Source organism: Lepeophtheirus salmonis, unplaced genomic scaffold, assembly GCF_016086655.4.
Source record: "Lepeophtheirus salmonis unplaced genomic scaffold, UVic_Lsal_1.4 unplaced_contig_121_pilon___fragment_1, whole genome shotgun sequence".
NCBI classification, from domain to species: Eukaryota; Metazoa; Arthropoda; class Copepoda; order Siphonostomatoida; family Caligidae; genus Lepeophtheirus; species Lepeophtheirus salmonis.
The window spans coordinates 21,330-49,132 of record NW_027289877.1 but is presented as its reverse complement, the minus strand read 5'-3'; the positions used below and the strand labels follow the sequence as shown (position 1 = coordinate 49,132).

Below are 27,803 nucleotides of genomic sequence, written 5' to 3'. Positions count from 1 at the left end.
ATGAAAAAACAACGAATATGTCATGCAGCAAAATCTACTAGAAGCAAACTTAGCAGTGGAAAAATTATCGGGAGCAAAAATGTTTGCAGCAAAATTAATTGGAAACATTTTAACATTGATGTTCCGGATACAGTTATCACTCGGACCCATCTTTACTAATCTAATTAGTTTCTATACAAAGCTCGTAAGTTAAAGCATATCCTATAACATCCCATAACAAACAACTATTTAAAAAAAAAGTATAACTTGAAGCGGCTGTTTCTACCTTACTATGGTCATTGAAATCTTTTTGTCATCTCTATGTATTCATTTATCAATGGCTAAATCTCAATTCATGTATCATAATGTGACGTGAAAAATACCCAAAATATACATGAATTATATAACTAAAACACTAGCATATCCGAACGAGTTTTGAAAGCCTTTTACATTCTACATATACCTGATGTAACTACATAATTTGAAATGAACCCTTCAAATAAAGGCGAAATATTTTTCAAAAGAATGTCACAAATACAAGTGTAATTATTTAAAGAAGGATTTATAAGTTAAATAAAACAACTTATTGTATATTATTAAATATTGCATAGCCGATTCCTGTTTTCTAAAGAATTATAATTATTGAATAACTTTTTATATGATTCCAATTATTTTGAGTTGTATCTTCATAAAAAACTTATTATTACTAATTAGTATTAATCATACAAATTTACATATTTTTTAAACAAAATAAGTTCTAAGAAATACATTTTCATGATCAAATATGGTTTAAAAATATTTTAATATAATCAACTGTGTTAATTTACGTATTACGTTATATTCACATAAATTGTAAAATGGAAATTAAGATCACAGTAAAAATCAAATTTAGTTTATTTTCTATTAAATGTGATTGATATTTATTTTTCTAAAATATTTATTATGTTTTGGGTCTTCAAATAAATTTACCTTTCTAAGAAAGCTTTCTTAGTATCCAATGAAGCAGAAGGAAAAATTAAATTTCCAATTTCTGAATCAGAATTACTTTCAAAAATATGTGAATATCCCTTTTCAACAATGAACTGATGTCTCTTTGTATAATTGAATTTTCTTATTTGTTCATGTACATCAACAATTTCCTCATATAGATTTTCTTTTCTATTTATGCAAGAAGAAGAACAATGGGAGTGTGTCGATTGTGAATAATTTTCTTGTTCGCTCCATTTAATTAAAAATGCCGGAGAAACAGATGAATCATATGCGTATGAATAATCTCCATCTCTTGGTTGAGGGGATTGATAGTGATTATTATTTTCTACAATTGTATTTGGAGGAAGTGAAGGAATTGGAAGGGATGAAAGAGGGTTCTGAAATCTCCAACAGCAATCATACATGTAACAGCAACAGCAACAACAACAATAAGAGTAAATTTGTTCTTTTTCATCTTTTGGTAGATTAAATTTCACCTTTTTCCATAGATTTGGCCATTCTTCTTTATTTGATTCTAACGATTTTAGTTTACTCCTTTTCATGTAAATAGATGTAGCAAGTCCTGGAACGCCACATATGACCTTTTCCCCTTTGTTATTAGAAATATCATCCCAATTAGTCCACAAAGAAGAAAGTGGAGAGTTGCTTCGCAAAAAGTTATTATGATGTATAAGTTTTTGATCAGAATGGCAATAAATCTTCAAATCAGCAGATTTTTGATGTTTAAATAAATGAGCCGGAATTTCTTCAAACATTGAAGATGCAGGTGGCAATAAAGGGTAATCAGAGGATCTCTTAATACGATTTGGACTATCTTGTAGTATTATGTGCTTATTATAAGTATCGTTATTTTCACTCCCTAACAATATGTCTTTAAAAAGAGTAGCTGATGCTTCTGCAAGACTTTGACCATCTCTTATCATCAAAGCCATTCTAAATTTTCATTTTTATTCCTGGAAAAAATTTTTAATACTTCTAATTACATAATAATTGGTCTGCCAAAATCAGAAATAATAATTTTCTAAATATAAACACAGCAAATCTATAAAAAGAAGAAGAAAGAAAAAATATAAGATTATGAGGGAGCTTCGCTTACTTACCTTTAAAGAACCACTTATTAAAAAAATATTGGCTTAATCATAAATTTCATATTTTTAATTTTCAGAACAAAATGAATTTAGATCAATTACTCTTTCAATAATTAATGCATTTACAATAGACTGGTTATATAAAAAAAATCCAAAGACTTCGTCCAAAAAATGTTTATTTTGATAAAATAAGACGAAATATGAAACATTTACCAAATTGATCAATGTTTTAAATTTGTGCACAGTTTTTGAAGTTATAAGTTTCACAGTTTTATACAAAAATATGTTCTTACCTAAAAAATAGGCAACATAATTCTAAATATACCAACTTATTATAAATAATTATATTAGATGAAAAAATATTATTTCAAAAGTGTTGATATACATAAATTTCTCTTAAAATGATAACTTCTTGTAAAATAATGACAAAGAAAATATTACTGTACCACGCATAGAGCGAACTTTTTTGTCCTTTATGTATAACATAAGATCTAAACTTTTTTTGAAAAGCGTTTTTCAATATGAAAAAGTGCATATACTTAATGAATATATTCCTTATGACCTCCAAGTATCATAAATTACTCTGGAACAGCTAGATAGTATTCTTTGTTGTGAAGTACTGCTCAAGAAAATCAGAGATGGTACTAAAAATTCCTATACTCATCTCATATCATCAATAGTATATATTACATTTTACAATAATACAAGAAGAAGTAATACTGTCCATTTTTACTAAAAATATACACTTATTCACTTTGAAAATTGTATTTAAAAAAAAATTAAATCTATGTTAAACATAAAGGACAAAAAGTAAGCGGTACAAAGATATTTTATTGGTCCTTTTTTTACAAGAAATAATCATTTTGGGAAAAAGTTAAATGAACACTCATAAAATATTCTTTATTCATTTTATATATAACTATTGTTTTTTCCTTTATATAAAATAATACTATGCAAATTCTTCATATGATAAATTTGTCAATAATTCCTTTTTTAAATGGACTACTACACAAAATTGTTAGCTTAAACATAATTAACAATAGCATTCTATTGTAGAAATAAGTCAAGTACACCTATTTGACCCTCCCATGTAGTCAAATAGGTGTACTTGACACAAAAAAAAGAAAAAAAAAAAAAAAGAGGAGCAATTATCGACTGAAAATTTCTTCAAATGAAATTAAGCAAAGGATATGATTTATCTTTGAGCACATAATCCAAAACTAATCTTAGTTTTTATCTGGATGGTTGAGTTTCATAATAATATTTTATTGATTTTATATCTTGTTCTGAACTAGACATCTTTAGACTGAAAAATGATACAAAACCGAGACTCTTATTTGGACTTTTATAAATTATTCATAATTCCTTGTGATATGGAATATCAAAGTTTGAATTATAGAACAATATTCAATGTTTAATTAAAAAAAAAGACCAATTTAAAAACTATGAATATCCAATGAGTTTGGTTCGATTTTGTATTTTTGGAGTGATCCTATTTTTTATGGTGGTGAACCAGCAAATAAACAGCATCAACTTAATATTGTTTACGATTTCTTTCTTTGCTTATACATATTTATTTACTTTATTTGCAATACTACATTATTATTACAAAGTATAATATATTATAAACGTAAAAGAAAAAAAGTCGACACTATATATTATAAATAAAACATTCACAAAGAATAGAAATAAGGGAGGCGAGAAAAAATAAAAAACCTCGCCTAAAAAAAACATGATAAAAAAAAACAGGATTTGACAAATTAGTGGAATAATCATCTAAAAATATAAAACAATCACAAAACAGATTTTAAAAAGCTAAGTTCGTTAAGAGCAATGTCGAATTTAATATTTTCAAAATTGGGCCTTGCAATCATATTTTGTAATAGATTTAGATGCTGAACGGAAAAGCCACGTCGTTAAAACCATAATTTTTTTCCTTTTTGGTCGACCCTCTCCCTAAATACTGAGTAAGGTTTATTAGACATTAACAACCATAACCAAAGGTAAAAATCCATTGTGGAATGGGCATGTTAAAAAAGAAACCGAAAATCAACATAATAACCCTAACAATTCGAAGAAGGTTTTGGAGGAAAGAAAGAATAATGTTCATGACGTTTCATTAATCAGCTACAATCAGTTGTGACAAGAGAGGAAGGAAAGAGGATATAAACAATGGCATTTGCTACTTTAACTCTGATGTCGATCCCCAATTCTACTCTGAGTCCAACAATTATATCTCCGCAACCATCCTCACGGGGTTGCTCCGTCTTTTATGAGCACATACGAACGTTCAAACAGATTTTGAATATACTTGAATCTATTTAGGAAAGGATGTTCACTACTCATGAATTAAATAATAATTTATTTTTTATTATTTTTAATTTCAATTGCTTAGGAAAATAAAATTTGATCTTTATAGTACCAATTACAAATTAACAGACCAGCTAAAAAACACACCGGATTTACTTGTATGAATTGAAGTTCCTTGCAGTCTATATAGACTCTCTCTATATATAATACCATCCAAAGGCGGCACAGTATCTCAGGTAGGACTGCTTAGGCGTGAAATACTGATCGAACAATGACCTCACATATTGTTTCTGGATCCTTCCATACTTTATCCTGCATTTTAGAGTGTTGCAGAGATCGTTTGGAAGGCATCTTTTTCTCACTCCCTCTTTATTTTTTTTATTATAAATACTTAGAACTATTCATAAAGGAAGAGATTTTTGGTTTGGTTTAAAGATCCTTTGGAGGGAATTGCGTAGCATAATAACGATGGGATGTTTGATTTTATCCTTGGTAATCACATCATTTATGACGTTAAGACCTAGCTCCTCTCTGATCTTATTAGGATTACCTATCTCTACCTCTAGGTTTCCAACCAAAGAGCCATTCGCCCCACTGACCTCCAATTCACCTTAAAAATGTCGTTTGATGGCTTTAATTGTTTCCATGGAGATGATGGATGATGTTGAACGTATTGGTGATGGCCCCTCAACATACTTCCATAAATAAAGTTTCCCACGGATAATCCGCAAGATGTGCTCTTTTGTACCAAGAGAAAATTTAAATTTCCTAGTGCAACTCTAGGTCCATCATATCAAGTCACCCTCTAGCCTTTGGTAAGAAGAGTCTCGGATGACTGAATGATTTAGGAGTGCGAACAAACTCTATGCTCTTTCTCTTCCAATCTTCGGCCTTCAATTTGTCAAAAGGGATACATCGAAGAATGTGATTAATTCCTGATATTAATGTCATATTTCAACATGGACTTATGGGATCCCCTTGACGCATTTATCTTTACAATTCTACCACTGGGTCTCCCTCGATATTAATGATTGATGCTGCATTGGATACTATATCTTTAATTGTGTTGCAATATAATTGGGGAAATCCTATATTTTTCATCTTACTTAATAGAACGAGAAAAGCACAACCTTGGGGTCTCTGCTTGGAGCATTCAACAATCGATTGGAGATACATTACTACATCTTCCGTTTGCATGCCCTATCTAAAGCCAAACAGGGTATCTGAGAGTACTCTTTTCATTATTGGTTTCATACGTTACGTCTAACATCCACTGTAAATTTTGTATTCTATTTCTAATAAAGTTACTGGACTCCAGTTTTCTATTTTTTTGTAAATCTTTCTTTTCTGTGCAGTTATTTTGAGAATAAAAGGGGTGTCCGCCAGGGGGATCCACTTTCTGCAATAATTTTCATAATACACTTAGGCAAACTTATTCGTGATGTTTAACTTTAAACTTTTAAGAACTTTTAAATGTCTGTGCTCTGCAGACGACCTAACTATGGTGTTTTCAGGAAGTCCTATCAAAGCACTACAATCATTTAAAACATTCATACGCATACTTAAAAGTTTTCCCGACAAATCTGGTCTTTTTGTGAATGAAGAGAAACCTGAACTTTTATATCCTTATGGCCCGCTAATACCCAAAGAGTGTCTACAATTTATTTTTGGAAAAAGCTCAAATTATTACGATCATGGGTTGGCCCCGATAGCATGTTGATGAATTATAAAGAAATCCTCTGAAGGATAAAAATAGCTTTAAGCCCTTATACTTACCTGAATTTATGTACATGGGATAGAATAAGCGCATGGAAACGTACATTCTGCTAAAAATTACTTGTTGCGAATATCTCCATTCTGTCCAAATATAGCTTCTGAGATTAATGTAATTGAAGATTCTTCCTTAAAGTCTTAAAGAAGAAAAATATATCAACTCAAAGAATGTACAATACAATAAAATATGGTGGCTTAAGCGTGATATTATTTGTTAAATTTTGGAAATACCTCAACTCCTATTGGATCAAGAAATTGTGGGACATACAACACTTTAGGAGAGTCCAATTAAACCACTTTCTAGTTACAAAAGAATTGAAATACACTGACTGCCCATACTCGACCCTATTCAAAGTCTTTGAAAAAATGGAAGGATTCTCGACTAGGTTCAAAGGATTTTGTGATGGGTCTTGGGAAGTAATTAAAAAACTTGAAGTCTCTTTAGGATGGGAAAAATTGCTAAAATTGCATTAGCTACAATTTTACTGGTGATTTTACATTGGAAGTAACCGCAGATTTAAAAGGGTCAAACTCTTTTGTCAATCTGATGGGTTTTTCCTTCTATAGGTCAGTCTTAGGACATTTTTTACCACTACAGCGACCAATACTTCCTTTTAGAATTAAGGTCAGTATTTTCTCCGCCTGGTACATGAGAAGATGTCTAAGAAAACCTACACTTACTCATTGCTTATTTAAACCGTAGCAAAATCCCAAGAACTCTACAGCCGAACCCATTAAAAATAAGTATCTAACAGCTCCTGAGAAATTGTTTAACTACTGAGTAATTTCGGGTCCTCTTGAAACAGCCGGAAAATAATATAAAGACAGGCGAGCATATTTTTTTTACTGCGGTTTAACAACTGACCAGGTAAGACGTTATATCTATAAAGTCCTAACTGTGTATTTATAACCAAAAACTCTTTTGATTTTTCTTCCAACTCATATTTTATGAGAATAACTTTGAAAAATGACAAATATTATTATCAAATTTAATATCTCAAACTTTTTTCCAAAAAATTTAATTGATCATTTTTTTCATAAAAAATTAAAAATTTGCAAAAAAAATTCCCGAAAAATTGGAATTTTATTTTTTCAAAAAAATTGCAAAACCCAATCTTCTTTCAAAATATAATTTTGTGGACGCCCTGGCACTCAATTTTAAATTAGCCCCGATATAGCCCCATTCAAATAAAAGTATGTTTGGATTCTGATATCTAAGGAGAGGATGACAGGATAAAAAATTATCCGAAGAATGAAATCATATCTAGTAGTCTAATCATCATACAATACTAAACTCAACTCTTTCCTTTTCAGCGTCTTTAATTTCAGTGAGATTTTCATACATTAAGCAATACAAAATGAATTACGTCATTAATAAATGTCATCATTCACGAGAACCGTTTTAGCATAGTTGACAAATGTAACAAACATTTGATTCATGTGGCATTTTTGACTTTATTTAAAACTTTATGGATTTTGTTCTTTTTAGGAAAAGACTTCAAGTTTGCTGGGAATGCAGCAGATTAACAGAAATCTGCGGTGGCGAACTAATCATCATTAAAGAGGTATTTGCCCCTCCAACTTTCGACAAATGATTTTTATCAACAAAAAAACGGCGGAAAAATCGACACAATAATTACAAAGGCACAGTATGGGAATACAAATTGCACATTACAAGAGACCATAGCTTTGATGGCATTTTACCTATATTAACGTGTATTTTAGGACTTCGGGATTATTTGTTAATTATTATTTTATTGTCATAATTGACGGTTTTTGATGATTGAAAGGTAAATTTGCATTGTAGTATATGATTACCAATGGTGACTAGAATGATGGCGTATTTTTTTAAAAATATATATTTTATTTGCTAAATTATTATATCAATGTAATCTGTATTAGAAAATTGTTGAATAAAACTGAATGCCCTAGTGGGCAAGAAAAATAAATCTTTCTTTTTTTTCTCAGGGAATAGAGTTAGGATTTCCTTTTTTGCTCTTTTTTCAGGTCCAGTTCCGAAAAAAAAAAAAATTATCTAATTCAGCCAGGAATTTGGATATTTCTCGTACCTCTTTGTTGAACTCAGGAATAAGTCCTGAAAGTCCTGGTACTTTATCTTTTTCTTAATATTTTGTTTAATTCTTTCTCTTCCTTAGGTGTGCTAATATTTTTTGGTATTTTTTCATTTATGAGCGGTTCTTTGATCGGTAGTAATCTTGCACATGCTGAGCAATCTTCAGTGCGGATGTTATCTTCTGTCCATTCACTATTATCTTGTTCATTTTTTTTTTTTTTTTTTTTTTTTCATTGTCTTTCTCGATGTGTTTTAAAAGATTGAAATTGATTTTGTGATTTATAATTCTTGTACGAACTTTTCCTCCCTGCATTTTATATTCCATTATCTCATCTAATTCCTGCAGCAGACCTGCATCATTTCCTAATTGGAGTTTCTTCTTCCTTCTTTCGTTAGCTTTTCGGTATCCAACAGTTTTTCGAATTTTTTTTCCACTTTTGTAGAGCTTATTTATAGCCATCCTAATATTCCATCCAGCTTCCAAGTCCTGTTCAATCATTTACACACCATTCTTCAGATTTCGAAGGACGTCATCTTTTTCAACGAAATTTCTAATTTAAGTTCTATCAATTATGCTTATATATATATTTTTCCTCCTCAAACATGGCTTCCAGAAGGAAATAATCTGACAGTACGTTTGACAATATTCTATCCATTTTTACCTTTAACCCCAACATTGGCAACGATATGTAAATCTGATCAATTCTATTTCCTTGAGTCTTTAACGTTTCCTCTTTCAAATGTTGGCTTGTAGTGTTTCGTTATATCTGCTATATCTATCATTTTATTTACATTTTGCCATTCGCTTAGATACTCAATATTTTTTTTATCCAATAGGGATACTAAATCCCTACCATATTTTTCAGTACATTAAAATCTCCAGCAATAATTATATTTTCTTTTTCAGGTATTAAGTTCATATCTCTCAAGTCTTTTTATAGTTGTAACTGTACTGGAGTACTATACTCTATATTTCTCATACACAAGATTCCATTCGGAATCACCTCCTATTTTGGTATTCATAAGAAACACTACATCGGGGTAGTTTAGTAAATTAAAATATTTAAGCAATCTTCCTTTTTTTTTTTTGGGGGAAGATGGTTATTTGTATTAGTCTGAAAGGCACGAAATATTATTATTTTTTTTACCTACCCACCTTCCCCGTGCTTGATGAATTTCGTTGTTTTCGCTTCTTCTCTCCCTCATTTGCCTGAGATCTATTACTAATCTCTGAATTATATTCATGCATTGCATTTTCTCCTCCCTCTAGTATATTGTCTTGTTGGACCTTCTCATCTTTTTTACAGTTCTCTATAATATTTTCTGTGGTTGAACACAGTTTTTCTGTGTTTTCTTCTGTAAGGAATCGATTTTACACTAGCGTTTTTTCTATTCATTCGTCTTCCTACCCATCTTCGATATTCTGATGGACTTTTCGACTTATTATTACATTCTTTTGCAAAATATCCAAAGTTAAAACATAGGCTATATTGCTTTGTTCTTCTACTAAAATATATCATCCTAATCTTGGAACTAATTGGGAGGAACCAGGGTAATTTTTTAGGGTTACCTACAACATCCCTTACAGAGATATGAGATGTAGAGGTTAATACTCTTTCCCTGATCTCTTTTTGGCCAATCCTTTACCGTGTCAGCTCTTGATGCTTCAAATACATCCTCCAGTCTTTGAGCTCCTTCTGAGTCGGACTCAACTTTTACAAAGAGGCCGACACAAAGCTTGACTAAATGAGGAGATATCATTTCTTTTATTTTCAGGACTCTCACCTCCAATGGTATTGGTTCATTTTTTGCCTTCATGAGCTATGTTGATTCAACTTTTGCTGTGAATTTATTACCTGTTCGATCTGTTAATTCTATTTGATATGGGAGATCAACTTTAGGAAGGATTTTATCTTTTAGTATTTTTCCAACCGAAGTAAAGAGGGGTCTATTTGGTAACCTTAGACGCATCGATTCAAGATCCTGAGGGTTCATTTCAAAAATTTTGTCCATAGGGTTGCTATAACTCTTCTTTTTTTTTAGTCATTTTCCTCCACTTCTCAATCTGTATACAAAGTTCCCGAGGGAGGCCTATAAAATCTTGGCTTGAGTTCGGCACACATTCTACCAAATGAACAAACATTACGAACGTCACTCGTTGAAAACGGTAAATTCCTCGCTCGCACATAATATAGCAACCTTGACACTCCAGTATGGCACGACTTGAAATGAAGATCCTGTAGAACAAACTTCTCATTTTCCTTAAAGAGACAACAGGATCAACTAAACGTGTCCGCTGATAGATTTTTCTACCTTGGACGAGGTGTAATTGAAAACTAAACTCAGCTAGTTCAATTCACCATTCATTTATTTTATTATTTTTAATTTTAGTTCGCTTCCGCCCATCGAACATGAATGAAACAGACCTCACGTCTGTAATAAGTTCAATAGGGCATCTTTATAGGAAATGGCTCCATCTTCATATTGGTTTCATAATAGCCAAGGCCTCTTTTTCAACTATATGATACTTCTTTTCACTTTCTTGAATACCTTTGGACATGAATGCAACAAGTCTTCCTCCTTGACTTCATATCCCCGAAATGGAATAAATTGAAACATCACAGTTTACTGGAAATGGTAGCTTTTCATCAATTGCCTTTAATGAGAAATCATATAATTCTTGTTTCAGTATATTAAATGGAGTCAGGGATTCTGCATCTAAAGGGAATGATTCCGTCCTCACCCCTAGATGAATTCTGTCTGAGAAATTGGAAATTCATTTAGAATAATATACAAACATACCTCGAACTCATTTAAGTTATTTTAAATTCCTTGGAGGTAAAAGTATTAGCAACGGCCCATCCTCTCAGGTTCGGACTTTATCATACCATTCCCGACAACATATCCCAAGACACTTATTTCTGAGACTCTTTCAACTGATTTACTTTCGTTTAGTGTATATTTATTTTCTTAATTATTTCTTTAAATAAATTAACCTTCAAATGATCTTATTATTTTCCCCCACTTATTGTCATATTGTCAAGGTAAGGAAATGTATGCAAAAAAAAATTCTTCTGCAACCATCGCATCTATGCCACACTAAAATACTACCCCGCCATTTGTAACGCCAAAAGAAATTCGACAGTAATAATATACACGACTACAGGCTTAAAAAGCAGTATATTTACGCTCAGATTCTTTCAACGGAACTTGATGGCAAACACTTTTCAAGTAAAATGTTGAATACACTATATTTTTGCTAACTTTTTGACCACATCATCAATCTTTAGTAGTGGGTAAGCATCCAATCCTGTATAAATGTTAATTGTATCTGAATAGTCAACACATAGTCTTCCCTGATGTCTCTTCGTTTCATCTTTCGATACAACTACTTCTTCTTTCCATGACTACTTGCTAGGCTCAATTACTCCATCAGCCAATAGTTTCCCTACTTCTGACTTAATAAAATCCTCATCCTTTCTGGAGAATTGCCTTGAGGTTGTTCGTATTGGGAAGCAATCTGATCCGATGTCTGGGAATAATGAAGTTTTTTCTAACTTTGCCTCCAGCAACACTGCAATATACTTGGTTCCTTTTAAAACAAGTTCGGATTGATCACTTTCAAAAGTAATTTTGGAATGAAGACGCTGGAAGTCCTACCCGAGGATCACATCTGTGCACAAATTCTTCATAATACCAAAAAAGCCACATCATGATGACTTGGGACCAGAAAGATCCCTAGCATGATGACTCAGACTTGACCTAAACACTGAAAAGATGTACTCAAATACAGCTCGAAGTATTGGATATTTACTCTTTTGTATATTTATATTTAGTGTTTACTATTTAGAATAGTTAATAATTATTTATGGAGTATGAAGATGATCTATAAGGAAGATGCAAAATAAATATTGGGAAATATAAATTTTGGTAGATATGATTTTTTTATTTTATATCTTAATATTTAGTTTCTTATTTTGAATGTACTTTGTAGGTTTTATTGATGATAACCTCGACAAAAACTGTGGCGACCTCATTCATCACTACAAATTTAATTTTAATATTTTTCCTGCCATAGACGAGACTACAGGTGGATCCAAACATTACTTATCTTGCCGTATACCCGGAGTATGAGGACTCAAACTTTGGCTGAACATTGAAAAGGTGGACTGAAATACAACTTTGAATATTGCTTCTATTAGATCTTTACCCTTTTCTTTATTTATGTTTAGTATTTACTAAATGACAAATACAGTTTTTCACTGTATCTAGAATTAATAATTATTTATGGAATATGAAAAGGATCTAAATAAATATGCAAGATAATTAATGAAAATTACGAATATAAGTAGATACGAGCATAATATTTAAAATAAATCTTAATATTTGATTTCTTTGATTGATTGTAGTATTTAGGTTATATTTATGATAACTTCGAGGAAAATTGATTAAAGTTGTACGTAAAAGTTTCACTATAAAAGAGGTACTATATGTCGTCAATAGATAACGTTACTACTACGATTTAGTATTGTATATCAAATCACATTCACCTCCGTTTTATTGAAGCCAAATATTTTTTTAAACAAAAGTCCTTTATCTTCTGAAATGTCTATGAATGGTTCATAAATTAAGTTACTGCTACATATATTTATAATCGAAGCAGTTTATGAAGTGAAGTTTATTTGTGACATCATTGTCAAGTTTGGAAACATAACGACACATTAAATATGATTTAGGTCGAACCCCTTCCCCCCACAGAAATAGCTTTGCAAGAATAGTAATATTTCCCTACGTATATGCTACGCAAAAAAATACTTTAAAAAGTAAGCCAAGGTTAATTTATTCTATGATTACACCTCTTGACTATTAATAAGTATTATACTTAATGTTATAGGCATTGGCCATAACTTTTCATGCCTTCTATTTATCGTTTAAAATGTATTTTACATTAACTATAGTGTGATTCCTTAGTTTAATTAAATTACTAATCAAGGTAGATAAAAAATATATTTATAGAAAAATAAATATATTAAAAGTCAACGAAAAAACCATTAAGAGTTTATCTTGATTTATGTCGTAGTGTAACATTATTTCAACTTTTATTTGAGTGTTATTTGTGCTCAAGAAATAGTAAAAATACAAAATAATATTTAAGGACTTTGTTACAAAGTTATAAATTGATATGTAAATTCGAATAAATGTTAGTAATAGAGCGCGGTACAACTTTCATAACACTCCAATTTAACAATATTTGCCCTACTTCAAAATAAGACTCAAAAGATTTACCAGGAGCTTTTTGATGGAGTTTTGAGTCATTGTCAAGATCTTAATTTCATGCCTGATCCTGCTACTCTCATCCTGGATTTCGAGCAGGCGACGATCCTAGCCATCAGGTATCTCTGGGTCCAGAGGTACAATCACTCTTTACCCCGCTCCGAATGATGTCAGAAGTGCATTGCGGCATGGAACTGCCGTTTCTTTCATCTCGTGTGACACCCCCACCCATCAATTTGGAAATGCATACAGGCATTTATTTCCAAAGGAAGAAACGTCAGTTCCCACCCCCCCTTGTTCAAGAAGTGATTTGTCAACTTCCTAAAAAAAATGCAAAAGGATATACATTGAGCAACAGCAAGGCTTAAAAACTTATGGGAAAGCTATGTGGCTGGACATAAGACTATCCCACTTCCTGACAGGTGCTGGTTACAATATCCGATTTGATCTCTAAAACAAGTGAATAATTTCTTAAAAAATTTACCAATAAAAGTTCAGTTAATTAAGTTTATGTTCAAGTCTTTTTTGTTAACTAATAAAGGTGTTTCATTGATTCTGTATCTTGTATTGAACTCAGGATATTTTTTTTTTTTTGGGTGAAAAATGATGAAAAAAGACACTCTTTTCTTAAGACCTTTTTAAGTTTTTCATCAATCTATGATAAGGAATATCATAGAAAATGATTCCATATTTATTTTTTTTTAAAAGCCTTATTAAAAAAATAAAAATCGTTAGAGATTTTTTTTTTTGATTTTTTATTTCTTGAGTTTTATGGGGCTGTAAAAGCAAACACATAACAAAATTATCTTATTCGATACCATTTCAATACTTTCTAATGCCCCCTTAATAAATAATCTTATATTGAAATATTTAAATTCCATGCTCTTCTTAAACATCCCTTCATAATTTCAATTCTTGAATTTATTCAATTGTTATACACGGATTGATAAGATTCCCTACCCAAGGAAGGAGTCGACTCTTCTCTTTTAAGGCTTAGCTTAGTCTGGTTTTCTTCTTCGGACAAAGTTTCAATCTGGCATCATTCCCGTAGAAATTGAAATTCAAGCATCTCCTGTTGAGAATAAAGTATGTCGGATCCCTTCTTTTGTATTAATTCTTAGAGAACATGGAATATTACTTTATATGATTAATTAAGATCGATCTAAGCATATGAAAGACACTTCTAAATTCAAAATGTGTTGCTCAATTTATCCAATTGTTTGTGTGTATTATGTTTGATATGTTTCAAAATGAATATGATAACTAATATATCATATTCATACTGTCATAATCCTAAGAAAATATATTTATTTTATCACAAATTGATAGATATAACTTTTATAATTTTTTATTGATTTTTTCCCCATGGAATAAGATCAAAATTACTTGAAAGTTACGCATTTTTTAAACATGCATAAGCCGAAAATAACGATTGAAATTACTAATTTGATGATATATACTTTATTCATAAAACGAAATTTTTATGGACCTCTAAAAAAATATTAGTTTATTTATGATCACCAGAAGTGGAGTAATACCCATCAAAACTAAAAGAAATAAACGAGATTGTAGTTATGTGTAATTGAAAGATAAACTTGAGTTAAATAGGCACAACAGCTTCACAAATGCCTAACTTTTAAAATACAATATAGCTAAGAGAAATATAAGACACCTGAAATCTTTGAGGCCCTGAAGCCTTTCCATAGAGTTGGCTCTAACTATACGTACTTAAATTAACCAAATTAGATAATAACATGAGTGTCGAATAAATTTTTTTAGAGCCGTTTCTGTAGTCATAAAATATGTATTTACATTTATTCAATAAATAAATTAATTAATGGAATTAAACATTGACAAAGGAATTTACATTAATATTTGTTTTACAAGTTAATGAAGTTGGAGCTGGATTCTCATTTTAAATTGAAATGAGTGAATATATAGAGTTATGATATTCAAATTCTTTCATAAATATCACTGAAGACCATTATGATTTATTACAAACGTAGTTGCATATTCAAATTGTATCATACTTGAAAAATACACTTAAAAATTCGTTGAAAGAGCCTATAAGTAAGGGTGATAATTTTGGTAAGAATACAAAAGCGTGCGAGGAGAAGAGAAGAAATACTTATGGCATCATTGATTAAATAATATACATCTTCTATCAATCATGAACGTTATCATTCCCGCCTTTATTATTCAATATTAATATAATAATATTAGATGGGGATAGTCGATAGAGAACTGAATAAAATGTTAAAAATAACGTCGCCTTCCGTCTGGATTTCTGAAAATGGAGGCCTAGGAATTTGGAAAATACTTGCCGGATGAGAAACAGATGGTTTGTCGGATTTGTCGATATAAATGTGCCTTTAGTACCCTGTCTAGAATTACACGCCACTCATTATCCTCATCTCATAACAAGAGTATGGATATTCATCTATAAAATCAATTTAACACGATGAATACATCAAGTCAGACTTTAACTCTGATCTCACAACGATGCTTATTGCACGTAATATAACCTTATCCATTGCTAATCATCTACGTTCAAAAATTTTATGGAGAAATACAAGGGTAAACATATCCCTTCCCGAGAAACCATCATTAAATTAATGGAGGATGTTGTTACTGATGTCATTTATAGAAATACATATAAAAATGTTTTGAGTCATCCACACCAAATGACGATCAAGTTATCAGTAAAAAGTATTTACGAATATCGAAATGGAACTCTGAATTTTGTACTATCTCACAGTAAGTATTCAATTTTTTTTTTTAAATTTAACCATAAAATATGATTCTATTTTAGCTAAACATATCAAGAATTATGATACACAACTCAGTAAAGGGCAAAAACAACTGCTTAAATAGTCACAACAATGAGGGTAGTAGCATTGGATGGTTTGCAACTAGTTTGTCTGAGACTACTTACTTCGCTTTAAGACTTGGGTATGATAATTAGGTTTTCCAATGTTACATAGTCAATAAATATTACTTTTTTATCACTAAAGGATTAGCTATGGTTGATGGGCTCCAAGAAATGGTGTTCAGAAAACTCATAAAAGGCAAAAACAACTGTTTAAATGGTCACAACAACGAGGGTAGTTACATTGGGTGTTGCATTAAAATTAACAATTGTGTATATCCATCATGATAATAGTATGTTGTTATATAAGCATACCTAAATAACGGGGGGAAATCTTTTTTGATGCTCTTAATAGGGAGTAATATCGCCGGACATTACTACATAATTAGCATTTGCTCTAAATCTTTACGATGAATTTATTTATAAAAAATTTTTATTAGTATATTTATTGTCTAATTTTATGATTTTGACATTTACTTTATTATTAATAATTAGTTAGATCTCATCGGTAGAGATATATCTATCCTGTGCACAATTGAATATAGCAACTTCCACATGAAGAAGAGGGGTGATTATCTTTTTGATTAAACTCCACGTCTCGCTTGTGTATTGCAACCTAAAGTTATGACATATTTAACTGAATTCCGATGTTAGAACAAGAAAAAATTATCTGGATCAATCTATTATTTCAATATTCTGTATTTATAATTTATTATTATTAATAGTTATATGATTTTAATTGTCTAATTATGTATACTTAACTTAAATGTTTAATGGTTTATTTTTTAGTATGTAGATTATATTTAATTAAAGCCTTCTTTTTTAAACTTTGAGCTTCAAATATATTTCAAATACTCTACTTTGTTGTTTCATTAGCTATTATTCTCAGAATAAGGTTCATAATGAATTACAATTTCATGGAGTGTGACGTTATAAAATCTACTGTAACGGATAAAAAACGTCTAAGTCAATTATACGAAGTATATCTTCATTAACAATTTTGCTAATAAATATATTCGTTATACCCTCAAAAATCATAATAAAGCAGGCAGATGATAATCACATCAGTATTTTAAACAATGATACCATATGGCTTTCCCCCCTCCTCCTTGCACGCGTTTTTCTCTACAATATTAGCAATATTTGGCTTGATACTTTGGAAATATGAATTCAGAGTCGTAGATAAACAACTTTGAGAATTCGAGTCCTTTAGATAACTACGTAATGCAGCCTGTTTCGTCCTCTTAGCGCAAGAAAGAAGGTTTATGAAGAGACGAAGACTATTGCAATTTCAGATTTCTCCAACTGTACTGAGCTTTACTGTTTTTCTCGCACTCTCCAACGACTCGACCTTTGACTACTTCCTGAATCCTCTCAGTAGTTTGTCGCTCCACAGCCTACCAACTCTTCTTCTGAGACATCATGGAGCATAACGAAGTGGAAATCGCTGCTCTTGCCTAGTATTTTGCAAATGCGTGTCCGTCAATCCAAGAGTCTTGTCCAATATCAATAGTCCATCATGTCTTATGTTATTGTAATTAATAACGAGTTAAGTGATTAGCACTCCTTCCATTTGAACCGCTGTCATGTTTGTTTACTTTACATTTCTCTTATTATATATTATATTGGTGATAGATATTATATCAGTTTAAAAGAATCTTGCCATTTTTTCCATTTAGACACTTTTCCTTTTTTTTTATCTTGCCATTTTTTCCGCTTCCATTTTTTGCTGGACATTTTGTCCACTGTCATTTTTTCCTAAAATCGTAATAAGCATGATAGGAACTTCTCTCCTTCTCTCTTCCTGTTCTTGTTATATTATCATGTTCAAATAATCTGTTCTGTGTTATATGTAAATTACCCATAACCTGATAGAATAAATAATTCGTCACCTTTCAAATTATGCTGAGAAGTTTTGAGTAGTATGTTTTATGTTTCAATATAATATACGGCATGTGTTCCTTATAAATCATACTATGGGCATCCAAGGAATACCAAAACAACTGGAATTGCGTCTTAAAATCGCGCTCACTTTTTTTTCCACACGAGGAGGCTGACACATTCTTCATTTGTTTTATAAATTATAACCAAAGAAAACTTGGTTCACAAAAGTTTGTTTTGTTATATTACTTAATTAGTAATGGTCATAAGTGTTCTGCTCCATGATAGCGCGGAGCTATGCTGGCAAATCAAAGAATCCGGATGTGAGCTTTCATTGATTCACCATGAAAGACTCTAAAAATCTAACCAAATGGCGTAGATATATGCCAAGAGAAGAATTGATACGAGCCATCAACATTGCCACTTTTCTGGGATCCACAGACGATCAGATAGAGAAAGAGACATTTTACAATATTTGTGAAGAGCTTCTTAATTTTTAACTCGGCAGAAATTACTTCCAAGCTCTCGTTCACATTAGAACAAATGTATCATCTCTTAAAAGGTAGAAGTTATTTTACTGGACTCCTATCCGTTGCTTTGATATGGCACAATGCCAGTTCAGGCTTCTACAAGCAAATATATACATCAATGCTCAGTCACTTCCGTCTCTCAGATATCTTAGGACCGTATCCAGTGTGATTAAGGTAGAAATTACCTTCATCCACGACAAGTTACTTTATTTAAAAGCACAAACGAGAGGCTTGAAGAGCAGAGAACAAAATGTAACACTAATGATAGACCAAAAATTTTGGGGCCAAAGAGTAAGTTTTTCAGAAGAAAATATGTGGGAACTACAAATAATCAAACTTCCAAAATTGTCCTCAGCCTCATTATCAAGTCAGCCTCGGGGAAATAAATGGACATTGTTGCCCTCATTCCAGTGGTAAACTTAACAGTGGAGTTAATGTTTAATCACTATAATCCCACCACCAGGACTCATTGGGAAATAGGTTTCATTATAATTACGAATCTGATGTTGTTGTTTTTTTGGTAATATATGTTGTTCAAGAATTTTTTATTTGAACTTTAAAGAATTTTTACCCTTTCTATAGGTTTAATTTTGGGATAACATCAAATATGTTCATTCAAAAAGGCTAGTTCAGCTGCAATAACTTTTAGAACCAAATACTCTTTACTAAACAAAACCCTAATGTGTTATGCTGCAAATGATTACCTTTGGAGTAAAAACAGTAAAAAAACAGGGGTGTTATTCCTCTTTCAAACAAAGCCCTTAAAATATTCCAGGTTTTTAACTTTTAAATTGCATTTTCTCAAGATTTGATGTTTGCATTTAAAATATAAGCATGTATTTGAAATTATATTTTTTTTTTCAAAAAATTTAAATTCCTCATTCAATTCTGATCAGTATTCTACTAATAACGAATCTGTAATTAGTTTTTTTGTATGAAATCTGTTTTTGCAGAATTTTTGATTTGTATTATTACCCATATAAAGGTTTAATTTCAAATATATTTATAAAGGGTCTCGTTCAGCTGCAATATTTCTTACAACCAAATACTCTTTAGTACAAAAAATTCTAATTATTTATACTTCAAAAGGACTTCAATTGTATAAGAACAATTTAAAAGTTATTCTCATCAAAGCACTTAAAATATTGTATTTTTTTATCACTTATATTCCATTTTCTCATAATTGAATGGTCGCTCATAAAATATAACTTTATATTTGAAATTAACAAAAAAATTTGCAAATAAAAATTTCATTTCATGAGGATGATTAATTTTTTTTTGTTACTCAACAGTTGGCTCAAACATATAAAAAGACTAAAAATATTCATAAAATTCAAATACAACATTGTTGAAAACTAGATTTGATACGAAAAAACTTATTATAAAATCAGTGTGTCAAGGAAAACTATAATTGAAACTGGAATTAAAAAGATTTTGTTTTGTTGCCCTGAATAATTATTCAAATCTGACTCTGAATAAAAAAAATTATAAACATATACACCTTCATATTAGATGTTTTTTCATTTGCTTCTTTTGAAAAATGAATCTTAATCTTTAATATTCACTAAGAAATAAATCTTTTCACCACATAGAGCAAAAATATTAATTTTAGATTTTTTGCTTTTTCGAATTATAAAACATAAATATCCATTTAAACCAGAGTACTAAATAGTAGGGGCATAGGATTATTCAAACCCTCTCTATCAAAACTTTAAGCACTCATTATGTAATTTTTTAATTGATTTATAGTAATTGTTTTTATTAATTCTAAATTTATTTGTCATTCTTTAAAAAATTGAATAATACATTTGTGTATTTTCCGTTATCATGCTAAAAATAAAATACTTTCATACCTAATTGATTATATTCATTGGGTTAATTTATTGATGGAAAAGGCTTTAAAACCATTTAAACTATTAAAATATAATAATGAGGTGGTGGTCAAATGTTTTTTTCTTATTATTTTGGGTGTAAAATAAATTCATATCTTGAATCGAATGAATCAAAAAATTTTGTATAAAGTACTTAAGTCTGGATTTTTTTGCAATGACAATATCTCAACTTAATTATTAAAAACAATAATAAATTAATGTACATTGAATTTATGCATATTTTTGAAATATGTTGTAAACATCAATTTTTAATTTAGAACTTGAAATGTCAACTCTTATTTTTATTTTTGAAAATATTTTTTTAAACAACATATATGAATTACCTACTTTTCTTTGAAAAAATTTCAAAAATCTTGTAAATATGTTAAATTTATTCTTTATATGAACTTTTGTACAGGTTTAGAATATAACTTACCAATATGACATATTAATTTATAAATTCTCTCAATGCAACTGCCCTTGTCAACAAACAATAGAATACTAAAATGTCTCCTATGGAAGCGAGTGTAAATTTGAACAAAAAAAGAGGATAAGGTATCGAGGTATAAAAAGTGTGCGTGTAATACTTAATATTAAATACATTGCTAATAACTATTCTTTTATTCTAATTTATTGTTTTATTGATATTATCAATAGAATGACAACAACATGTAAAGCATTCTTGCTAAAGCTCTGAAACCTACATTTATTATAATTATTTAAGCCCTAAAGTACAAAAATGACCATAAAAAGCTTTCACAAAAATAGGTTTGGCATTTAGAGTCATTTTAAAACAACCAAGTTTTTAAAGTATAATTACAATATCATCCTCAAAGCCTTCAGAAATAGACTATAAACTTTTTTATTTATTTTTTTAGCTATTTTTAAGATTTAAAGCTTTTTTATGTGCTTGGTAATGAAGATATGGATAACTGATATGAATATATTTCAATGCCTTATGTTAAAAATTGCAAAAAAATTATTTAAATATATTTATCATATTTAAAAGCTGGGTTATCTTTGTTTCTAGTTAAAAACAGTTATATTTTTATTCAGAGTCTCATAACTCCAAGGGAAATAAATCCAGAAATTGTAAAAAAAAAAAAAAAAAAAAAAAAAAAAAATGTTTTTCGGCATATTGGAATATTACTCTTGCAAAGATCTAGGATATCAACACGAATAAATAAATTAATTAAGATAATGGTGTATCCCCTATCCAAAGAAAATGATGCATTGAATAAGCCTATGTTGCCTTGTGATTTTTACTTATCTCTCCAGAAAGAGATATATATTTAATTATAGTAAAACTATAGGGTATAGTATGAAAATAAAATGTAATTCCCCTTTTATATAGTGCCAGACCCAGTTTGCAAGTCGAAAATCTTATATTTTGAGTTAGATTCCTTGTAATCTTAGAGCAAAATACAAGTACGGGCTAGCGTTTTCCACACATATGTGACGTCATTAAAATAGGATTCCTACTTCTGTCAAATTGTAATAGTCGTGAGCGACACACCTTTATAATCATAGTTGATAATATTGTAGAGAAAAAACGCGTGCGAGGAGGAGGGGGAAAAAAAGACATATGGTATCATTGTTTAAAATACTGATGTGATTATCATCTGCCTGCTTTATTATGATTTTTGAGGGTATAACGAATGTATTTATTAGCAAAATGTTTAATGAAGATATACTACGTATAATTGACTTCGACGTTTTTTATCCGTTACAGTAGATTTGAAAACGTCACACTCCATGAAATTGTAATTCATTATTAACCTTATTCTCAGAATAATAGCTAATGAAATGACAAAGTAGAGTATTTGAAATATATTTGAAGCTCAAAGTTTAAAAAAGAAGGCTTTAATTAAATATAATCTACATACTAAAAAATAAACCATTAAACATTTAAGTTAAATATACAAAATTAAACAATTAAAATCATATAACTATTAATAATAATAAATTATAAGTACATAATATTGAAATAATAGATTGATCCAAATAATATTTTCTTGTTCTGACATCGGAATTCAGTTAAATATGTCATAACTTTAGGTTGCAATACACAAGCGAGACGTGGAGTTTAATCAAAAAGATAATCACCCCTCTTCTTCGTGTGGAAGTTGCTATATACAATTGTGCACAGGATAGATATATCTCTACCTATGAGATCTAACTAATTATTAATAATAAAGTAAATGTCAAAATCATAAAATTAGACAATAAATATACTAATAAAAAATTTTTATAAATAAATTCATCGTAAAGATTAAGAGCAAAAGCTGATTATGTAATAATGTCCGGCGATATTACTCCCTATTAAGAGCATCAAAAAAGATTTCCCCCCCGTTATTTAGGTATGCTTATATAACAACATACTATTATCATGATGGATATACACAATTGTTAATTTTAATGCAACACCCAATGTAACTACCCTCGTTGTTGTGACCATTTAAACAGTTGTTTTTGCCTTTTATGAGTTTTCTGAACACCATTTCTTGGAGCCCATCAACCATAGCTAATCCTTTAGTGATAAAAAAGTAATATTTATTGACTATGTAATATTGGAAAACCTAATTATCATACCCAAGTCTTAAAGCGAAGTAAGTAGTCTCAGACAAACTAGTTGCAAACCATCCAAAGCTACTACCCCCGTTGTTGTGACCATTTAAGCAGTTGTTTTTGCCCTTTACTGAGTTGTGTATCATAATTCTTGATATGTTTAGCTAAAATAGAATCATATTTTATGGTTAGATTTAAAAAAAAATTGAATACTTACTGTGAGATAGTACAAAATTCAGAGTTCCATTTCGATATTCGTAAATACTTTTTACTGATAACTTGATCATCATTTGGTGTGGATGTCTCAAAACATTTTTATATGTATTTCTATATATGACATCAGTACCAACATCCTCCATTAATTTAATGATGGTTCCTCGGGAAGGGATATGTTTACCCTTGTATTTCTCCATAAATTTTTTGAACGTAGATGATTAGCAATGGATAAGGTTATATTACATGCAATAAGCATCGTTGTGAGATCAAAGTTAAAGTCTGACTTGATGTATTCATCGTCAAATTGATTTTATAGATGAATATCCATACTCTTGTTATGAGATGAGGATAATGAGTGGCGTGTAATTCTAGACAGGGGACTAAAGGCACATTTATATCGACAAATCCGACAAACCATCTGTTTCTCATCCGGTAAGTATTTTCCAAATTCCTGGGCCTCCATTTTCATAAATCCAGACAGAAGGCAACGTCATTTTGGGGATTTTATTCAGTTCTCTATCGACTATCACCATCTCATATTATATCAATATTGAATAATAAAGGCGGGAATGATAACGTTCATGATTGATAGAAGAGGATGTATATTATTTAATCAATGATGCCATAAGTAATTCTTCTTTTCTCCTCGCACGCTTTTGTATTCTTACCAAAATTATCACCCTTATTTATAATACAGTACCTTACAGTACAGTATATTTTCTATAAATTTATTTGATACTGACATATAATGTTCGATTTTTATTTTTTATAATCTTTCCTACGATTAGCAACATTCACAAATGTTTTATACAATTTCAAAGGTTCTTGATGGTGATGCCATACAAAGTTGAAATTATAGTGAAATGACGACTTTTGTTTGATACAATGACTTTCTCTGTGACATTGAAAGTTGAATATAAATCAGGTGAAACTATAATATCATTTTGAATCATGCCTGACGAGTTATATTTTATGGAAATATTAATATTGAGCAATTTACTTCCAATGATAAATATGGTTTCTTTTAAAAGAAAAGACTAAATTAGATTCAGTTGTTCAAACTTATAACTACAAGGCAACTAATAATAATAGTTGTCTGCCGTATTATATTCATAAACGTACTCATAACTCCAAGGAAAATAAATCCAGAAATTATAAAAAATAAATTAAAAATTGTTTTTCACCATATTGGAATATTACTCTTGCAAAGATCTAGGATATCAACACGAATAAATAAATTATTACATGTTTTCTATAATATATAAGTTGTTTTACTGAAAACAATAGTTAAAATGTAACAATATAATAATACAATTGTAAGTACTATTGATAGTATCATTGAGTGAAAAAATCACAAAAAAGTGATAATCGGAAGGTGCAAGGTCTGGTGCATATAATTCATAGTGTTTTACTTCTTTAACCTCCTATCTATGTGTAGTACACCCATAATCATAATTAATAAGGATCTAATCTTGGAAAATAATTTATAAATACCTATATTAATCAAAAAATATCCAAAGTATACATTAAGAATATTAAAAATACTCGTTATGGTATTTCCATGAAAGTTTATTTTCTACAATATAGTACTTATCCAATTATGCACTGGAAACCCTTACTTGTGATGTAAGTAATCAATTATGGAATTTTGGATGGTCTGGTGAATGATTTTGTTAGAAAATTTCATTTCTTTGTAGTAAAACTTGAAAGATTCCTCCAAAAGCAATAATCAAGTATGATTCAATTCTGTCGAAGAAAGAGCTAATTTTATATAGAAGATTTCATTTTATTAATTTCAGATCTAACATTTAATTGCAGCTAGTCTTTATTAGTGAGTATGGAGGAAGGACCTCTTATTAAACCACATCGATGGAAGATATTTTTCTAAGGAATATCGAATATCCATAACATAGAGATTGTCACTCCCTCCGTAGTTCATCGTATTTCTCCTGTATTGGAGAAGAGTGTCTCTTCATGAATCTGTTTCATCTATAGATGACTTCACATTTAAGAATTTTTGTCTCACCTCTTGTGTTTGGATTTGATCTCCCTTTTCTAATTCATTAAAAGTGTTGAAAATAGTGTTTTTGATTTGATTTCCTAGTTGATTATGTTTGTAATTCATTTTTGAAGAGCTTATCATCGAGGATGCCTCATCCTCCCCTGTATATATATATAGACGGTATCTGCTTGATCATCTACTTTTAACCTCAGGAATTTTAAATTATGAATAAATCACCTAATTGCTGATTATTAAACATGTTAAGTATGAACTACTCAATATTTTGCATATTTTAATGCAAGAAATGGTTATTATCGCCACTTTTTCAAACTGAAGACCAGGAACATAAAGAAGTTGGATTAATATTTATTTCATTTTAAATTCATTCTGATAATTGATTGTGACATCTAGTACAACTTTTACTTCGGGATATTTATGTATTACATTATATTTACGTATAAGTTCTATGAATCTTTAATTCGAATTACTCATGATTATATTTATCACTCGATGTAGAGTAATTTACCTATAAAGTAACAAATAAACTTATTTCCTGTTCAGTTCTATAATTATTATTTTTATTTGAAAATCCTATCATGTATTGCTCGGAAATCAATTACATTTTTTCATAAGAAATTGATAAAGCTAAATCAGAAATGGTTTGATTGAAGCTGTTTATTCTAATAACTGCGCCCGGTTCGGTAACATTCTCACCCTTAGTCTTCAAAAAGCATGTATTTATTCGCTCTGCAACCACCAACGACTTATTTCATTGATTCAAAATTTACTTGCAGTATTCTAAATTTAATATTGCAAGTCTCTTTGCATTAGTACACTAAATCCAATAACTGGACAACCTAAAAAGAATTAAAAACTAGTTATCAAACATTAATTAAATAAAAATATATTTATTTATTCAAAATAATACCAAGGAAATACCAATGAAATGTGACTTTTTTTTAAATTTTGAACCTTTATTGTGAAAAAATTGTTACAAATTTAATTTTTAAAGTATGCGCCTTCATTAGCTAATTATTTTCCCCATCTTTCAGTCAATTTATGGCTACGTTTCCAAAAAAAAAAAAAAAAAAAATCATCTTTGGCTGCAAACCAGCCATCGATCCATTTTTTGGCTTCAATGTGAGAATCGAAGTGTAAATCATTGAGTGCGTGACCCATCGATACAAACAAGTGATAATCGGAAGGTGCAAGGTCTGGAGAGTAAGCTGGATGATCAAGAAGTTCTCAGTTGTACGATTCAACAAGCTGGCGGGTGGCCATCAAGGAAAATTACCTTGTGTTGCCTGGCTTCATATTTTGGGCATCCATGTGTATAGCATGGTTCAAATCGGCCAAGTGTTGTTACTAGCGATCACCATGAATGGTTTGATCCGGGTTATGGAAGGTAATACCATATGAAAAACTTTTTGGGTTGCCGGCCGCACTCTTCAATTCTCTCGTCAAATTCCCCACTTTGCAATTTTTAAAACCACCTGAAGCACTGTGCTCAGCTTAGAATATGTCAACCGTAAGCTTCTACAAGCCTTTGATGTGCTTCAGAAGCGCCTTTCTTCAATTCGTAACAGAATTTTTTATATATGATGTAATGGTGGTAATTGCATTATAATTATATGATTCGGAGTTGTGAGTAAATAACATATATTTGAACATTAAATCGATCCGATTGTTCCAATTTCATCCACACCTTCTATTTTTATAATTTCTATACATTTTTTTCCTTAAAGGAGGAGAAATCATAAGAAAATATTTGAATTTATTGAAAAGTAGAGGTTTTGTCAAAAGGTCCAAAAATGACCTATTGCGGTAAGCATGGGCCTAAGGATAATACTAATAAAAAGGAAGAATAAATTTGTACTAAATTGTGAGTAAGCACTTCAGCACCTTTATCATCTGCAAAGTTGATAATATTGTAGAGAAAAACGCGTGCAAGGAGAAGGAGGGAAAAAGACATATGGTATCATTCTTTAAAATACTGATGTGATAATCATATGCCTGCTTTATTATGATTATTGACGGTATAAAGAAAGTATTTATTAGCAAAATGTTTAATGAAGATATACTACGTATAATTGACTTAGACGTTTTTTATCCGTTACAGTAGATTTGAAAAGTCACACTCCATCAAATTGTAATTCATTATGAACCTTATTCTCAGAATAGTTAATGAAACGACAAAATAGAGTATTTCAAAATATAATTGAAGTTCCAGGATTAAAAAAGAAGGCTTTAATTAAATATAATCTAAATACAAAAAAATAAACCATCATACATTTATGTTAAATATACAAAATTAAACAATTGGAATCATATAACTAATAACAATAAACTATATATACAGAATATTGAAATAATAGATT

General features: G+C 30.0%; 1 protein-coding gene and 2 long non-coding RNA genes across 52 annotated transcripts in view; 1 reads left to right on the top strand and 2 right to left on the bottom strand.

The window, feature by feature from the left end:
* The window catches only part of LOC121130332 (uncharacterized), a 44,766-nt gene extending 23,582 nt beyond the window's left edge, over positions 1-21,184 (bottom strand). For 26 of the 50 annotated variants that reach the window (XR_011784054.1, XR_011784067.1, XR_011784056.1 and 23 more), the window contains exons 1-2: positions 21,076-21,184; positions 949-1,922 (exon numbers count right to left, since the gene is read on the bottom strand). Coding sequence is in view for 3 of the 50 variants with exons in the window: in XM_071893872.1 (XP_071749973.1) it covers positions 949-1,901 (953 nt within the window). In the remaining 47 variants the exon portion in view is untranslated. Of the gene's footprint in view, positions 1-948; positions 1,923-6,143; positions 6,278-21,075 lie in introns of all 50 variants that reach the window. The other 24 variants (XR_011784081.1, XR_011784090.1, XR_011784082.1 and 21 more) reach the window with 4 other exon arrangements.
* On the top strand, positions 15,272-16,818 carry LOC139907446 (uncharacterized). The gene is made up of 3 exons (XR_011784100.1): positions 15,272-16,245; positions 16,301-16,440; positions 16,503-16,818. It is a non-coding gene; the product is annotated as an uncharacterized lncRNA (long non-coding RNA).
* A 1,783-nt stretch (positions 21,185-22,967) lies between the features above and the next one.
* LOC139907444 (uncharacterized) lies at positions 22,968-24,116 on the bottom strand. Its single transcript, XR_011784052.1, has 3 exons — positions 23,425-24,116; positions 23,232-23,371; positions 22,968-23,169 (listed from the first exon to the last, which is right to left on the bottom strand). It is a non-coding gene; the product is annotated as an uncharacterized lncRNA (long non-coding RNA).
* Positions 24,117-27,803: the final 3,687 nt, after the last annotated feature.